Below are 17916 nucleotides of genomic sequence, written 5' to 3'. Positions count from 1 at the left end.
GCAGGCGGCTCCCAACCCCATGGTCCCGTGGTCGTGACGTCCCCCTGTGGACTCGGGACCCGGCAGGCCCCGTCTTCACGAATGAAGGTGAAAATGCTCTGATTTGGACAAGGCTTACGTGCAGCTCCCCAAACAGTATCACCTTTCCGCCACGGTGCTTCTGTTCCGCCAGACGCTCAGGGCAGTTGTGTCCCGGTCTCAAGCCGCGCCCTGTGGGGAGGAGGCCGCCCCAGGGCCGAGCTCCCCCCGCTCGCCTTCCTCCCACAAAGCCCCTCGCCGTCTCAGCTCAGGCCCAGCCAGCTCTCCCTGACCGCCTGGCCCCGACGGCCGGCCTGTCTTTATAGGAGGAAGGAGCCGCCCCAGGCGGGGCGGGACACCAGCCCGGTTCCCTAAGGCGGTGGACACGACCCGAGCCACAGCCCCGCCCAACAAGAGACCCCGTTTCCTCCCCCCCTTCCTACCAACACGCTCTCGGCTCAGTGCTTGTCCGGCCTGTCCCGCTCCGCACCTGAGCCTCTGTCCCACCCCCACCGCAGCGGGTCCCAAGTCGCTAGTTATCCGCGCGCCTCGTGTCACTTCTCTGGGCGCGCTGCGGTCCCGGGTCCCGCGCTTCGGTCCCCGCGACGCTCCCTTGCTGTTTCCACGCAGCACCAGCTTGAGGAGCTGGCGCTGAACCGAGGGGGTGGAGAACGGCGTCCCCTGAAAAGCCCTGGGACCCGGTCCGGCGCCACCTTTCCAGGACAATCAAACCACGCTCCGCGAAGGGCACAGACAGCGGCCACAGTCAGACTGAATCTAATGATTTCCGATCGCCTCAGTCTGGCCTGGACATCAAACATGGCACATTTCCCTGGTTAACACGAAACCAAACCCCAAACCTGTCTTCCAAATTCAGCTCAGAGACTCTCAAACACGACCAGACTGATGGTCTTCAACCTCCGGGCGGGAAGGAAGACGCCCAGCGCGCGACTGCCCCTTTGTTCCAGCGCCGGCCCCGAGAGCTCGGCGCAGCCCGGCCTCAGCCCTCCCCGCGGTGGGAGATCATAAACGTCACCAGGCACTCGGTTGCCCAACTTGAGACTCAAGCAAGACTGTCCAAGGTTTGCTTTTAATGAGTTTGTTCTCAAAATCTTGCCCTCCACCCCCGTTGGGTGAAGGACCCGTGAGGCCATCCTCACCTCCGCCAGCAGGGCCCCGGCCACCCTCCCCTCCTGGCAGGCCAGCCCAGAGCAACCAAGGACGACGGGTGCCAGGGGCCTGGGGATGGACACCTGCCCCCAGGACCACAGTCCTCCAGTGGCTCTGGGCCCTGTCACTCCCACAAAGCTCCCAGGCAAAGAGGCATAGGACAGATGGTGGCAGCTCCATGTGGTTTCCCACAGCTAATGTCACCCCAAGGGCACAGCTCAAACCCAGACGGCAGGCCCATCACTGGAAAGCTCTCCAGGCGCCCGGGGACTGTGCCGGGTAAGCGCCCAACCCTTGGCTTAAGCTTAGGTCACGATCTCAGGGTCATGAGGTCAGTCCTCTGCATTGGGCTCCCCTGCTCAGCGGAAGTCGGCTTGACGCTCTCTCCCTCTCAGCCCTTCCCGCCCGCGCGTGCACAATCTCTCTCTCTCTAAAATAAACACACAGACATTTTTCTTAAAAATAAAAGTAATGAATAAATAAATAAATGAGACTCTCTAGGCTAGTTTAACCGCCAGCAGCTGACCATCGCCAGCCCCTGGCTCCTCCGCCTCCCGCTGAACAGGTCTGGATAGGAGGGTAGACCAGGAGCGGTGACGGCCACCGGGTCTAGTTCTGTCCCTCTCTGGAGTCCAGGTGTCCCCCTAGCAGCACACAGGGGACTCAGAGTTCGGGTGGCAGGGACGTGGCCGAGCATAGCAGAGATCCATGCCAACCCTCCTCCTGCTGGGCCACCTCCCCGTGCACCTGCTGCGGCTGCCCCAGCGTGGAGGGCATCAGGCAACCCTGCCCCGCAGGAGCTTGGAGTCCCTGGAGAGGGGCTCATGCACACCCACATCTGGGCGTAGCGTCACTCGCACTCAGTGCCGTCACCGGACCCGGCGAGGGTCCCACGAAGGGGGGCACCGGGGGCACCGTGCGCTCCCCCTGACGAGACCGCTGCCCAAGGACAGGACAGCTGACTCTCCTCTCCCACTGCCGCGTCCCCACTGGAGCCCCGACCAACTGTGACAGCTGTGCCGCTGGCCCTGGGGACAACCGACCGCACGGTCAGGCGCAAGTCGCCAACATCAAACACACAGCACCCTCATCCCAGTGCAAAGCACGGGGTTCTAGGAGGGAGAAGCTGCAGGTGGAGGGGCGTCGTGCCCGCCCCCCCCGCCGGGCCACAGAGCCGAGATGTCCCGGCATTTCCTGGTGACCATGCAGTCTCGGACGTCCACTGTGGGCTGAAAGTTCTGGAAGTTCCAGTGCAAGGAGTCGGGAGCAAGCAGGGATGCGTCCCCATCTCAAAGAGCAATGCGCCGCAGACGGGCCGCGCCAGCCCGGAGCCCACGGAGCGTCTACGAGCCCCTGCGCTGCCCACGAGAGGGGCCAACCCGGCCTCTTCCAGCGGCCACACCAGCCAACCGCAGTGCCGGACTCCACCCGCTACCGCGTGGCCTTCCTGTGAGCAGTGCTCAGCCCGCGGCCGCTTCTGGGGGGCTTTGGTGAAGGCCGACCCCGTCTTCTCCTGCCCCTGCACGTCTGCTGCCCGAGTGCGTCCGCCCGGCCAGGGGCCCGCCCGCCAGCTAACGTCTTCGCTCATGTTCTCGTGAGCAGATATGAAAGGACAAATGAAGCAAATGCTTGTGACGACGTCCCCGGGGGCCTCTTGAAGTAATCCGACGTCCACGAGGTCAGGAACCATGAGCCGTGGGGCGGGGGCACCCGGGCCAGCTCACGGGGACCCACACACACTCCGCACCCTCCGCTCCCGGCACGATTCCACACCGCGCGAGGTCGATAACCCGGCGGCGGCTCTCCTTCCACAGTGACCGTGACCTCACCTCAGCCCAGGTGCTGCTCTCCCAGATAAATGTCCCGCTTCCGGTTCGAGACCTCGGCGGGGGAGCCTGGAGCTCAGAGAGGGAGGGGGTCACCCGCAGGCTCACCGGGGCCGGTGAGCACCCGGAAGCCCGGGCTGGTGCAGAGGCCGGCGTCAGAGAGGCTTTCCAGCTGCCTGAGTCCTCCCAGCTGTCCGGTGCGCTCAGCACCCAGCTCGGCAGGGCCTGTCACGTAACCCCTGCAGGACGGCCTCCTTCCAGTGTCCTGGAAGTTCTGTCAGAAAACCTTGCCTCTCGTGCTCTGCGAAGTGGTACCCCAGGGACCACGTGACACAGAGGGATGGGACGGGGCTCTGGGTCCCAGGCCCCCAACCCTGAGCCGTGGGCCTGCGTGACAGCAGCTTTCTGCAATAATCACTCCTTTGCACAACTGTAGGAGACAGCGGGGGCGGGTGTCACAGCCACTTCACAGAAGGCAAAGCCGATACCCTCAGAGGCACCCCGAGGTCTCTAGAGGCCCAGACTGTGACATCAGGTGGGAGGGCGCAGGCCAGCCCGCAGGCAGGGAGTGGGGTCCTGAGAGCCAGAGCACCCCAGCGAGAGCGCAGCCCAGGTCGGGGCAGAACCGTCCCCTCCCCCGGGGTGTGAGCAGAGGACGGGGCTGCCCAGGAAGCCGGGCAGAGGGCAGAACAGCGGGTCTGGAAACCAGTCTCAGGCTGTCACCCCAGGGTCTGCACCATACAACTCCAGCCAGTGCGAGGGGCTCCCTCCCCGGGGCCCGCACCCCATCACCAACCTGCCAGGTGGGGTCCTCTGCCTGCCACCGTGGGGGCCTGGACACTTGGCGGTCGGCAGCCCCTGGGGACACACTTCTCTTTTCGTGGTGCCCCTGAGGCTCGGGGCCGCGGTGCATCCTGGGGCCTCCCACAGCGTCCCCCCCACGCATCCTGCCGGCTGCCCCGGGCATTAACGCCTTCCTGGACCAGGGCTGGCGGGAAGCCTGCTGGGGCCACTGGACAGGGCTCTCCCCAGAAAGGACGGGAGGCGGTGCCAGCTCGGGAGGGAAGTCTGCTCCTCCCCAAACGCCCTCTTGCTGAAGCTGACCAGAGGAGCAGCAGCGACAGGGCCCCCTTTTTAAAAAAGTGGAGAACAGCCTTTGAAGTCGAATGAGAAAAGCCGCTCTTCTTTTCAAACTGTGGGAGTCTCTCTTGAGTAGCCCTTTTCAAAGGCAAGGCCGCTAGCCTGGGCCACCCGCCTTTCCCGCTGCCGGGCTGGGGCCCCCGGAAGTAAAGACTCTGCTGGGGGCCTCCTCCTCTGCCCCCCTGCCAGCCTGCAGGGTCACCTGTCCCAGCACCCGTCCTGACACCTGATGGATCGGCGGGCGGTGGGGGACGCTTCAGAAGAGTGTGGGATGTGGCTCTTCAAGGTGGCGGGGGGAGACACCTGCTGCGTGTGAGCAGACTTGGTGACAATGGGGAGGGGACAATGTGCACAGGGATCCACATGCCCTCCACCCTGTGACCGCAGGGATGTGCCTCCACCGAGACCTGGGTAAGGCCCTCCCACCTCCGGAAACTCAACCAAGCCCCATCCACCCTTTCCGCCGGCCCCCCTACCCTGGCACACCTGCCCGCCTGGACAGTCCTCCCCTCGTCCTCTGCCACAGGTGCCTCTTCTGATGCTGCTCAGGGCTGCAGGGGAGGGAAGGAGGAGGGGAGGGGTGCAGGAGAGGAAGGTGCCCAGAAAGGCGGGGAAAGGCAGGGGCGGGGACAGTGGTGGAGGGCAGAGGGGGAGGTGGGGGAGGAGGAGGGGAGAAAGGGGTAAAGGTCTGGGGCAGGGGCGGGACCAGGAGGCAGAGGGAGGGAGGGAGGAGAGAAGGGGAGGAGACACCCCGGCCCTCCCTCACCTCTCCTACGCATCTGGTGGCCAGGGGTCATGCCAAGGGTCTGGGTTCCCGTCCCTCCACCCAGGGTAGAGCCGACCCTGTGCAGATCCGGCACCCAGAGGGGACATGGGCTGGACACGGAGTTCTGCCCCAAGGCTGACCCCGAGACAAGGGTCCTGCCTGCCTCAAGGGACCTGCTCAAAGCCAGCCAGCAGGGAGCTGGGCCTCAGCGCTGTGGCCCTCCGACCACGCCAGACTCCCCCAGCCCCCCAGGACTGGCTCAGAAGGGGCAGTGGCCAGCAGGGCAGGTGACCACAGAGCCTTGCTGTGGTCTCACCTGCGTGCGGGGCTGCCGGCCACCTGTGGGCTGTGCTACCGGGGAGCAGTGCTGCCTGGGGCTGAGGGCCGGGGGAGCAGCCCACCAGGGAGACCAGGGCTCGGGCCCCGCGGGAAGCACTGCCCGGTGCCCGACCTAGGGCCTGGGGTGGGCAGGAGCTCTCGGCCACATCGATTGCCTGCAGAGGGCCTCAGGGCATGGGAACCAGGACCGCAGATGGAGGAGGAAACGCCCCGAACGCAGACGCAGACGAGCCTCATTCAGGGGAGGCTTCCCCACGTGGAGAGGGGCCCGGTGGGCGGCTGCTGTCCACCAAACCACAGCGTTCTGCCGAGAGGCCCCTCTAGGCACACAACACAGAGTCCCGAGGTGGGGGTGCAGCCTGAGACCCCCACCCCCTAGGGCACAGCGACAGGGGCCTGGAGGGAGGGTGCCCAGCACGGACCTGCAGGAGCACTTTCCTCCTCCGGGACTGGCTGTGGAGCGCCCAGGGGCTCGTGGGAGGTCCACAAGCACCCGGCGAGCACCCTGGGGGACGCCCCGGCTCTGCGGGCCCAGGATGCGGGGTCTGCAGGGGCCACACTCTCCTGGGAGGTCCCAGGACGGGCCAGGACAGAGCAGGCAGGGCTCACAAGGCAGGGGGCAGGTTGGCTCAGGAAGGAGGGGGTGGTTTGAGGGGAACAGGAAATTAGGCAAAGGGGAAACCCCTGTGCTTGGTCTGGAGCTGGAGAGATGGGAGGGGCTGGTCACCAGCAGCACCCCAAGATCCTCTGAGCAAGACAGCTCATTCTAAAGTTAAGATAATTTGAGAGGAAACAGATTCGCCAGGGACAGAAGCATGCCAGCTCCCCCTCCCGCTCATTATGGCCCAAGGAGCCCTTTGCGGGTCTGCCCGGCTTTCCGCTCCCGGAGCCGCACAGAAATCACCCTCACAAATGTGGCCCCAGGAAGTGCCCTGCGCAGCAGAAGTGTCAAGGGGAATCTGCTTGCAGTGTGGGTCCCGTGAGAGGGGAGAGTGTGGGGGCAGAGCGCACGCCTGGGCTGGGCCCCTGTTCCGAGCTCCCGCTGCAGACTCCGGCTCAGTCCCGGAGGCGGGGTGGACGTCCGCCCGCTGATTCCGCATCTGGGATGTCGCTGGGACTGCTCTCAGCGCCCGTGAGACAGTGGCCGAGCACGGGGACCCCTCGTCAGGGTCCCCACAGGTCACTGTGTCCCATGGCCAGCCTGGGACACTCATCAGCCTTCCAAATTGTCCCCATTTCTCTGATTTACTGTTTGAAACCAGCATCTGAGATTACATTGTTTATGTAAAACATAGTTTTCCCCCAAATTTCTCTATTTTTAAAAAATATTTTATTTATTTGAGAGAGTACGTGAGAGAGCGTGTCGCATGAGCAGGGGGAGGGGCGGAGGCTGAGCACCGAGCCCTGCGCGACCAGGCCCCCGGATCGTGACCCAAGCCCAAGGCAGACGCTTCACTGACTGAGCCACCCAGGCACCCCCCAAAAAGTCTCTATTAAGAAAAAGTAGTAACATCTCAGAGGGTGAACACGTCTGCTCCCCGCGGGGGGATAAGGAGAAGCAGCACGGGACACTCCTCGTCCCTCAGAAAAACGAGGTCCCCTCAGCGCGTCTCTGCTCCCACCATGCGGGGTCCAAGGTGGGGGAGGGATGAGCGGGGACGTGCCTGCGGCAAGTCGGGGGCTGCTGGCCGTCCTTCGGGGGCCGCCCAGGGTTTCAGAGAAGCACTCTTGGGGGGAAGGGGTTCCCGGTCTCTCTTCCGGCCCCCAAAGAGGCCACGGGTTGCCTAGACACTTGTAGCAGCAGATGACGCTCCCTCGCTTGCTCCTCCTCAACTAAGTTGCCCTTGGTGGACCCCCTTCCGTGACGGTCAGCTCTGCCCATGAGGGGGCCTTCCCGCGTGTCCGCTTCTAGAAGCAAATGGCCGGGGCTGGTCCGCCCGCCCCCAGCCCCAGCAGCCACCCTGCAGCCACGGATCGCGCTCAGCCGGGCGGTGCGGCCGGAAGCCTCGCGGGTGTGGGGACGCTTGGGCCATCGTCACTGGCCTGGTGCCGTCCCAGGTCCCAGGCCCAATGCAGGCCCTGGGGCCTTGCAGCTGTGAACACAGACACGGCAGGGGAGCTCCCCTCCCCACCTTCACCTGCCCAACCCTGGGGCCTGGGGTGCAGGGGTGTCCTGGGCCTTCCCAGGGGAGCGGGAGACAAGAGCCCAGTCTGGGGGGCTGAGAAGAGAACGAGGGTACAGAAGGGACAAACGGAAACCTTTCCTGAGGGCTTTTAAAGGGGAGCTGAGGAACGTACCCCAGCCGACAGCCTCGAGGGTTTTGTGGGGCAGAGCCGCTGGGGGGACAGGGAAGCACCGACGCCAATACTCCCCGGGGTGGCTCCCCTGGGCCGGCTCTGCGTCCTTCCAGGAGGGGGAAGCTCGGCCCCCAAGCCCCCCCCCCGCCCGGTGCAGAGCGCTCTTCCTCCCTTCCTCGCACCCACCCGCGACAACCAGGGCCCGGGCTGGGGTCCGGCTTGACCTGGGCCGCATCTTCCCCGCGGGGCTGCTACTTCTCAGCATCTGCGGCCCTCAGCTCCTCACCTCTGCACGTGTGCCCGGCACACACAGCCTCTGCGCTCGCCCAGCCCCGTGGGCTGACGCGCTCCCGGAGGGTCCCCCGAGCAGGGCCTTACGGGGTGATCGTGTCCCCTCAAGATCTGGGAAGACCCTAACTCCCAGGACCTCAGAGTGTGGCCTTCTCTGGAGACAGGTTCTTACAGAGGCGACAAACGTCAGACGAGGATGGGCCACCAGTCCCACCGGCGTCCTTCACGAGGGATAGATGGACACAGACATGCTCACAGGTAGAAGCCATGTGACAATGAGGCTCAGATCACGGGGATGTGTCTGCATGGGGGGGCTGCCATGGTCTACCCCCAACACCGCCAGCAGCGGGACTGAGCCTGGAGCAGAACCCCCTCATGACCTTGGGACCCCCGCCCGGATCCAGACCCAGGGACAGGGCGTCACGTTGCAGCCTGGGTGCCCCCCAGAGAGTGCGCAAGGCCTGTGAGCCGGTCCCGGGCTTCACTGGCGTGCCTTGGAGCAGACGGGTCTCTGGGTAGGACGGTGTCTGCGGTCGAGGTCAGAGGAGCAGCGGGTGGCCCTGGGGCGGTGCCATGGCCTTTGTAAGTGTGGCCGCTGCCCGGGCGTCCGGGGGGGACACCTGCCCACCTTCAGCCCAAACCCTCAGGCTGAGAGGTTTCACCCCTGCAGCTTGTCCCCAGAGGTTGTTTTTTTTTTTAAAGATTTTATTTATTTATTTACTTGACAGACAGCGAGACGGTGCACAAGCAGGGGGAGTGGGAGAGGGGGAGCAGACTCCCCTCTGAGCAGGGAGAGAGAGGGGGAGCAGACTCCCCGCTGAGCAGGGAGAGAGACGGGGAGCAGACTCCCCGCTGAGCAGGGAGCCCGATGTGGGGCTCAGTCCAGGACCTGGGACCATGACCGGAGCCGAAGGCAGAGGCTTAACGACTGAGCCACCCAGGCGCCTCTATGAGATTTAAGGCCAACTGGTTTTTTTTTTTTTAATTCATAAAGAAACCAACCAGCATTTTTTTTCTTCTTTATTGCAAGCAGATTCAAGTCTCCTGCTTAAATAGTTTGCAGAAAAATGCAATATAATTAAGTCACACTTTATCTACAGAAATAAAAGTTAAAATCAGTAGCATACAAAAGGAACTTTGCGGAAGTGTAAGATTTGGTTTAATCACAATTTAATTTTTCAAAGCGGGTTAATGAATCATTATCAATTAAACATGACTACCTACTATGTTCAATAATTTAAAAATAAATTCCAGTATTTATGACGATGACAACTATGGATACCACTCGTGTTAAATACACGTGGAAGATTCTCTTCTATTACATTACATGATGAATGGGCATTTTAAATGGCAATGCAGACACACATCATTGCTTTAAGTCAGAGACAATAATATATGCATATTAAAATTCTGTATATTTTGATAAGGTAAAAAATAAAGCTATATAAACTGATCCTTAGATTTTTTTCTGCAAAAGTAGAATCACACTTCGATAATACTTCTGACACACCTTCATTAAAGCTTTGTTTACGGACGATATTCAGAATGATTCTCTTTCCCATTCACCTCCCCTCTAACTTAAAAAAATGCATTTGCCAGCTGATATTTTTCCTGTTTCTAACTGGGAAGCGTCCAAAAGAAACGTAGACGTGACGCGGGCTGTTAAATGATGCGACTTTCGGAGGAAAGGAGGGCCACGCCGGGTCACTCCAGCCAGTGCGACATAGCGAACTCCGTGGTTTTAGCGAAAAGGTCCGGAAAGCCCCCTCCAGGCCACACTGCGCATCTGGCTGATGTGCCACAACTGGAGACCGACCAGAACAGCACGGAGGAGACGTTTTTGTACTTAAAGCTGCAAAATCTCACCAGGTCAAGCGACAGTTCTGCAGCCCGTCACTGCAGAAACTGGGCGCGTGGCACCGCGAGGGCCTTGTCTAGCCTCCACTCACCCCCGGAGTCTGACGCACAGGAGCGGTCGGGCCGGCTCCGCACCGAGTTGCCAAGAGGACGCCTTTTCCGCCGGCTGCCCGTGGCAGAGGGCTGGCGGGGGCTCCCGGAAGCTTGAGGGGTCCAGACGCCGCCCTCTGCTGCCTGTGCTGAGGGCAGAGCCACGTGGGGCGGATCAGCCTGGGGTCCGACCCGGGGAGGGGCCTGGCAGCGTGTCCATCCCGTCTCCGCGCCCTGCCAGGGTGCGAGGCTCAAAGTCCAGGGAGCCCTGTGTTCCCAGAGCTCCCGGCAGGGTCCCCTCAGGAAGGGGGAAGGAGGGCCAGGGCCCAGGGAGCGTGTATGTGTGTGTACCGTGTGGCCCCGAGTGGACACGGAGCTGAAGGCAAGAGACGGGGACGTGGTCGGGACCACCTGTGCGTTAGTGTGACCTGCTCTGAGGGGCACGGTGTGCGGCTTCGGAACCAGTTTGGGGCTGGCGTGGGAGCTCACGGTGGTGACCCGTCCACAGGTGCCATCCTGAATGAGGTCTTCGGGACAAAGAGGAGTGCTTGACGCTGACAGGACTTGCTTTCAGGTCAGTTTAAGGCAAGTGAACAGGAACTAGTGTAGGCAAGAGGTCGCACGGGGTCCCACGCACACACTTGCCCTGGGGGCTCGCCACCCTCCCTCCGGCCCCGTGTCCACTGTGCGGGGCAGGTGCAGAGGACTTCCCCAACGATCTCAGAGAAGACATTCGGCACACGTAAGGGGTTAGTGACTTTCCCAACGAGACATGTGTTATCAGAGGCAAATGGTGACCATCTCGGTACGGGCGGAAAGAGAACACCAAACCATCCCTCGAGAAGCTTCTATTTTAAGGCCAAAGGATGCAAACCAAACACAAAACAAACAGCAGATGAAAATCACAATCAGCCAAGAAGAATCCGGAAGCAAAGTACTGTGCTCTAGACAGGCCTCAGCCCGTCACCACTGCCGGGGACCAGAGACTTCGCACCCCCTGGACACGGACACACCCCAAACTCCCACCAGAATTTAAATGCAAAGTGGCCAAAAGTTCATCAACTTAAAAATCAGAAGCTTTAAAAACATACTTTAAAAATTAGATGTGGCATGTTAACAAAGAAATGAATAAAGAGATAGAAACAGCTATGAAAATAGTCCTGTGCAAAGGCAATTTTAAGATTTCTAAAAAAATATATTACAATTTGTTAACTAAACATACAGAGAATCTGTCCCCCACAGGTATGACATTGATACCCACACTGGGTTCTTAAAAACAGCTGTAAAAACGCACATACCGTTGTTCACAGGGTCTGGCGCGAACGCTGGCCAGGACACCCCACACACGGGTGGCGGCGCGCGGGACGGAGGGTGGCGGGACGGCAGGACGGAGGGCGGCGGGATGGACACCCCAGTGCACTCCCCGTCCGTTCTCCTGGTCTTTGGTTTGCTGTTTCTACTTCCCCTGAACTTCCGCCAACTACTCTGTGCACGCAGTCCGCTCGTCCCCCAGTCCAAACGAGTATTTTATAGACGAGACGTTGTACAATCAAGCAGTGACACCGGGACTTCCTGTAGTGCCTGGCGCACAGCCGACCCCATGTCCACTCACCAGCGTCCCCAGGGCCACAGTCTGGCGCCCGGCAACAGGCAGGGGCCTGCTGAGCTCCGGGCAAAGCTCTTCTCCAAAGTGCCCGTTCCCACATCCACACTGTGAATCTCAGATTGAAATGTCTTCTTTGCGGACCATTAAGGCTACGTCGAGGAGGTCATTTCTAGAAACAAATGGCGGTACGGAGAAGGGACGAGGGCGGCCCACGCAGCGGCCTCCTCCAGGTCTGCCCACCCCGGAGACGCCCCGGCTGGCGGACAGCAGTGCGGCGGATCCAGCACAACACACAGGGATCTGGGGCCCAGTCTCGGCCGTGGGCAGTGGTCCGGGGCGGCAGTCCCGCTTTTCAGGACTCGGAGGCTGCCTCAGTGTCAGACCTGGATGGCCTGAAATAGACTTTGGAAGACAGACGCGGCCCCCGCAGGCCCCCCTCGATGAAGACACCGAAGGGCTCTGCCCCGGGCCCCACCAGCGTGCCCTGGAACCGGTGAGAGAGCCGTCTGGACGCAAGCACGCAGGGAGGCCCTAAGGGGCTGTGGGCACGACTGTCCCATCCCCGGCACTGGGGGCTTGAGAGGACCGCGTCATCTGTTCTTCTCACACGATACTTGTTTCTCGCAGGGGCAGCCGGGAGAGGAAACAGATTCACACGGGACACTAGGTTCCCTCGGAGGGACAAACTCCGCGTCTGACACAACCCCGAAAAGCAGCTTCGCTAGGAGGCGGGTTCGGACAGAAGCAGGACACGGCTAGGACTCCGACAGGCCGTAGGAGCACCGTGGTGCCACAGTCTGGTTCAGCCAGTTCCAGAAGCACAAGGACGGAAGGGCTCTGGACAAGGATGCACGGGGGCAAGGCCAGCCCGTCCCGTGGTGAGGACGAGGCCCCTGCGCTCAGGACGGTCGGTGTGGCTGCCCCCACTCCGGCTCATGGCCCACCTTCACGCGGGGGTCCTCCTCCGATAGCCTGTGGGACTGGAGGCCCTGGCCGGGCCGCGCACACTGTCCTTCACAACCCAACCAGGGGCCCAAAGGAAGCTGCACGGGCCGCCAGCCCCCAGGAGGTGACGCTGGCCAGCCGTGCACCCCAGCCCAGTCCTATTGTCCTCGTCCCTCAGTCGGGAGCAGGGAGAAGCACATGTGTGGCTCTCAGAGCCTCGGACCGGTGGCCTGTCCACCAGCGGTCCACCTGTGGGGTACGGGGCTGGGAGGGCAGTGGTGATGCAGGAGACCGGCGAGAGGAGGCCACGTCAGCGTCCCCCGTTCTGTGTGTGGGCCCGGCCACACGGCCCGGGGCTGGGGCTCTGTGGGGAGGCCAGGAGGGTGAGCTCGGGGAGGCGGTCCTGGCCACACACACGTGTGCTCTGCCGGAGAACGGAAAGGACAGTGTCAGTCCCAGACCCTCGGTGAGAACCCCACCCAGCCTGTGCTGACACTGCCCACGGGGCTTCCCGTCCAGACACGGGGCGGGCACGTGTGTCCCACGTGGCCGAGGACACAGAGCCAGTGTGGTGACCGCACTCTGGTCACCAACGGCTCCCCTGCCCGCTCCAGACGGAATACGTCCCCGTGTGAAGTGTCCGCCAGGGCCCCGGGGTGGGGCTGGGTCTCCATCACCTCTTCGCACACGGACACTCTGTCTGCTGGGCTGTCAGGCTGTTATTGCCAAGGAGGCTGTGGCCTCATTAAATTCACCGGGCGGCGGGCACTGGGGGAAGCCGTCGGGAGAAACGGGTCTTAAAGGGACACGCGTCCCGGGGTGGAGAAGGCGGCCTGCCTGTCCCAGCGGAGACACCCAGATCGGGGTGCGTCGAGGGTGTGGCAGTGTTTCCGTCCCCTCCCGGGGCAGACAGGGCTCCGTGTGCCGCTGCCGACCACACACCTGCACCGCACGTCTGCCTGGGCCAACGCTCCCGCCAACCGGGCCACCTTCTGCCCTTTTGTCAAAACACGGGCTTTCCCGACAGACCTTTCGGGGGAAGGTCCTTCCACAGCCAAGGCCAAGGGACGAGCTTCGTTCTGGAAACTAAGCCCTGAGCACAGCGTGTGAGAAGATCCCGCAAGTGCGTGTGGGAGGACGCCGGCATGCGCGTGTGTGTGTACGCACAGCCACCTGCCACCAGACACGCTCAGGCAGGTCACTTACCCGGGACAGACACACGTGTGCGTAAAAACCTTTTTTTCCGCTATGAACCTGTTACCAGAACTAGCGCGGCTCAACAAAACTCTGGAGGAACACGGGCAGTGCGGGGGTCACGGCACACCGGGTGGCCCGCCAGGCGCGGCGGGCGCGGTTACCTATCCTCGGCTACCGGCGCCTCGGCCGCGACAGCAGGTCCTTCAGAAGCGGCCGTTCCGTGCCCGCAGCGACCGACGCTCTGAGGCTCGTGCTCTGCTGCAAGGCGAGGAGAAACACTGAGGTGCCTGCCGTCCGGGCCGTCACCCCGCTGCGCGGCCGACGCGGGGCCCTGTGCCGGGCCGGGCGGTGGGTGGGCGAAGGGCCCGTGGTCTGCCGCGGGAGTCGCTGCGAGCTGAGGGTGGCGGGAGGGCGCCGCGGGGAAGGAAGGGGCGGGTCTTCCTAACAGCCTTCGCCCGGCGGCGACCACGGGACGGTCCAGGGCACGGAGAGGAGCACAGGCCGGGCACCCGCCGACCCGCAGCTTCCCCAGTGCTCGCCCGGAACGGGAGGGACTGCACCTGCCATCGCTCTGTCCCTGTCCTTGGCCCCGACCCCAAGGCTAGACTCCTGCAGGGCCCAGGGGTCCCAGGGCCACAGCCCAACGCCGGCTTTCTCGGCAGACCCTGTTGGGGCCTCGGGAAGCAGCAGGGAGGGAATTTCAAGAGGGGAAGGAGCAGGAGGTGTGAGGTGCAGAGTCTTCCAGCGAGAAGGATGGATGGACGGGGGGAGGTGATGCGCTCCTTGCAGGGACGGAACCGTACCCGGTAACGCATCGAAACATGTATACACATACGTACACATGGGTCACACGTGCACACGCGAGACCTGCTGCCTGAGACGTTTCCTTGTGACAGAACAGGTGCAAGGAAACAAGTGTCCATCGGATGTGGGGACTGGTCTGGGGTCTGTTCCTCCAAAGTTTTGCCAGCTGTGGGGGGTTCCCAGAAGCACACGCACACCTGTGTGAGTGCCGGGGGCTCTGAGGAGGTGCAGGTGTGGGCACGCCTACGGGCCGCCTCGGGGGCCGTGTACCCTGCAGGGCGCCCAGCACCTGCCATCCCCGAGCAGCCAGAGGTGGGCTTCTAAGAGCAAGTTTCAGCAAACCTCATCCCTAGCAGTGAATGTAGATATTTTTAGCCCAAAGTTGGCCAGATTTAATCAATTCTTAAGCACATCGTGTGACTTATACATCCCTATAATAAGAATTTCATATATGTCCCCTAATAAGAATTTCATCCTAAATGTTTTCAGGTGTGTACCCAGTGAGTGAAACTATGTCGTTTACTTTAGCAAATCCTGATGGTACCGGAGTAGGAAAGTTTTGATTGCTGATAATTACCAGAAGTTAAAAACGCACCATCCTCTTAGTTAAAAAATAGCGTCAATGACACTTAGAGGATGAGCTGTCATTAAAAGGAAACAAAGCCTCTTTAGGTATTTTCCTACGAACCCAGCGGCGCTGGGAAACAGCTTCCCATCCCTGATGCTGAGGCCTCGGTGTGTCGTTCAGATGCTCACAGCCGACACACGGACGGGAGCCCCCTGGACAGCTGTGCCCGAGATCGTGGCTCTTCACGAGCAGCTCGTGGCCCCGGGCACCGGCCCCACACGTGGCTCTGTGCTGCTGAGAGATAAATCAGCACGGCCACTTACAGCAGCGCAGAGGCTTTCTGTAAAAACCATCAGAATTTTTAAAAAGTGGAAAGGGAATCTGTAAAAACACTTGATCCAAACACATCTCTCCTGGCTTTGTCCACTGTGGGCTCAGCGTGAGCCTTGTCTTCCTGCAGTGTCTTGTGGGGCCTGTGCAACACTCTGTCGTGGGGGCCTCAGTTTCCCTGTCTGTGCAATGGGTCCACACAGCTGCGTGAGTGAGAAGGTCCTGCCACCATCATCATTGGCTGCGGGGAGGGGGCCGTGCTGCGTGGACTCTGCCCACATGGGCTGGAGCCGCCTCACCCATGCCGCCGTGGGCTGGGGCCACGGGTACCCAAAAGCCAGTGCGATGCAGGGCAGCCCTGTGCCCTGGCAGCTGGGACCCGGGACCTCCCACGGACCCAGAGAGAAGCACGGGCCACGTGTACTTCTCGCATCTCAGATATGCGTCATCCCAGAAGCTCCGGACGTGCGCTCTCCCTGAGCCCACAGGAGCCCAGGCTGGGAGCCGGACAGCTCAGCGAGGAGTCAGCCCTCCGCTTCCTGTGACCGCAACCCCACCATGCCAAATGACAGAAAAGCATCACCTTGTTCCGTTAGAAACTCAGACTGCTGGAGGTCTGAGAGAGCATAAAGATGGTGGACTGCTCGACAGAAAGGCACTGGCTCTTAGTCTGCAGTCCCAGAGGGGTCGCGGGGCCACACACATCGCGAGACAGGTGGGAGTGGTTATTTAGGCAAAGAGGTCGGAGACAAAGGGAAGGAGGAAGGGAAAAGAGAAACAAGTTAAGGCAGTCGAGCCCGGTTAATGGCAGGAACCCCCTCGCGCATCCCCACCATCGCACTCAGCAAACTGGGGCCTCCCTGGACACTGCCCTCCCGGGGCCATGCAGGCCTCTCGTCCCTGCTGTCTTTCTCCTCCTGCCCCGACACCTCCTCTCATGTTTGCTTGTTCAAGAACTCAGAGCAAAGGTGTTCCCGCACACTCACGCACCGTCGTGCCAACTACAGACACGCAGGCGCCCAGGAGGGAACCGCGGGGAACCAGGGGCACCACGCCCAGCACACTCAGTCTGCACAGACTTCTGGGAAAGCTCCCCGCCCCCTGGATCCCATTCAACCACTGGGACGGGTGGAGGCGGGCACACACAGTGCCTGGACCTCGCTCCCTGCAAACCCAGTAGCAGCCTGGCCTTTTCCCACCTGAGGCCAGCCAACAGCACGGGAGGGGGGGCCCCGGGCCGAGGGAGCTGCCCGGAAGGCCTTGCCTCATGTCCTCAAGGGCACGGAGAGTCCTCCCACCTGCACGTCCACCTGTGTTCTGCAGGGAGAGCCCTGCTCTGCCTGCACACTTGACAGGACCCTCTCTTCTCCTTACAGAGGCTCTGCACCTCCATGGGCAGGACACAGGGGTGAGGTGATGGGGGACGTGCCCTCCCTGAGATCTCAGAGGTGAGGGGAGTGTCCTCCCTGAGACCGTAGCTGTGAGGAGATAGGAGATGTGCCCTCCCTGACACTGTAGGGGTGAGAGGATGGGGGTGTGTGTGTCCTCCCTGAGACTGCAGAATTGGAGGATGGGGGATGCGTGATCCCTAAGATCATAGGGGTGAGGGGATGGAGGACTCGCCCTCCCTGAGATCGCAGGGGTGAGGGGATGGGGGAAGTGCCCTCTCTGAGATCACGGGGGTGAGGGGATGGGGAACGCGCCCTCCCTGAGATGGGGGGGAGGGGATGGGGGATGCACCCTCCCTGAGATCGCGGGGGGTAGGGGATGGGGAACGCGCCCTCCCTGAGATGGGGGGAGGGGATGGGGGACGCACCCTCCCTGAGATCGCGGGGGGTAGGGGATGGGAAAGGTGCCCTCCCTGACATTGCGGGGTGAGAGGATTGGGTGGGGTGTCCTCCATGAGATCACAGGGGTGAGGGGATGGGGTGTGTGTCCTGAGATCGCAGGGGTAGGGGATGGGGGACGTGTCCTCCGTGAGATCACAGGGGTGAGGGGATGGGGTGTGTGTCCTGAGATCGCAGGGGTAGGGGATGGGGGACGTGTCCTCTGTGAGATCACAGGGGTGAGGGGATGGGGAAAGTGCCCTCTCTGAGATGGCGGGGGTGAGGGGATGGGGGACGCACCCTCCCTGAGAACGCGGAGTGACACCTGCTGCGGTCCTTAAGCTGGGGTGGGCTGCACGTGTCATCCCTCTCCTGAATGCAGGTCCAGGCTGGAGGCCTCAGTCTGGGATCGTGGAAACCAACGACCCGAGTGCGCGCCGGAACTTCCCAACACAAACGCTAACGTCTGGGCCACGTTCACCGCCCCTAAAGCTAACGCACTTTTACCTCCGAAGCAAGGATTCAACCTACAAGCTTCCTTAGGTTTCCACAAAGGACTTTCCTTCTGCAGGGGCTCGGTCCTCCTCTCCTGCTCTCTCCCTACTTCCGCGCACCAGCTTCTGGGGTCGGACGCTGGTCACCTTGCACCTCCCTGCGTCCACCTTCTCACCCTCAACAGGACGCCCTGGACTGACCACGTTTCCCAGCACCGGCCTCTCCTGCTTTCCCTCAAGCTCCCGCTGTGGCTGGGTGCCCCCTCCACCGCGCAGCCCCGCCCACAGCCCCACCCTGGCCCCCCGCAGCCCCGCCCACAGCCCCGCCCCACCATCCACAGCCCCGCCCCA

The 17916-nt window shown here is 62.0% G+C and overlaps 1 protein-coding gene across 8 annotated transcripts in view; it reads right to left on the bottom strand.

Annotated features, from left to right (window-relative positions):
• Positions 1-8850: 8850 nt before the first annotated feature.
• ATP11A (ATPase phospholipid transporting 11A) overlaps positions 8851-17916 on the bottom strand; it is a 114153-nt gene continuing 105087 nt past the window's right edge. The window contains exons 29-30 of one of the 8 annotated variants that reach the window (XM_047720451.1): positions 15829-15915; positions 12632-12770 (exon numbers count right to left, since the gene is read on the bottom strand). In XM_047720451.1, the coding sequence (XP_047576407.1) occupies positions 15838-15915 (78 nt within the window). In that variant the 3' untranslated portion in view covers positions 12632-12770; positions 15829-15837. Of the gene's footprint in view, positions 12774-13704; positions 13802-15828; positions 15916-17916 lie in introns of those variants that run through there. The other 7 variants (XM_047720448.1, XM_047720450.1, XM_047720453.1 and 4 more) reach the window with 7 other exon arrangements.

This window comes from Lutra lutra, chromosome 3, assembly GCF_902655055.1.
Source record: "Lutra lutra chromosome 3, mLutLut1.2, whole genome shotgun sequence".
Classification (NCBI taxonomy): Eukaryota; Metazoa; Chordata; class Mammalia; order Carnivora; family Mustelidae; genus Lutra; species Lutra lutra.
This window is presented reverse-complemented; position numbering and strand designations above follow the sequence as displayed.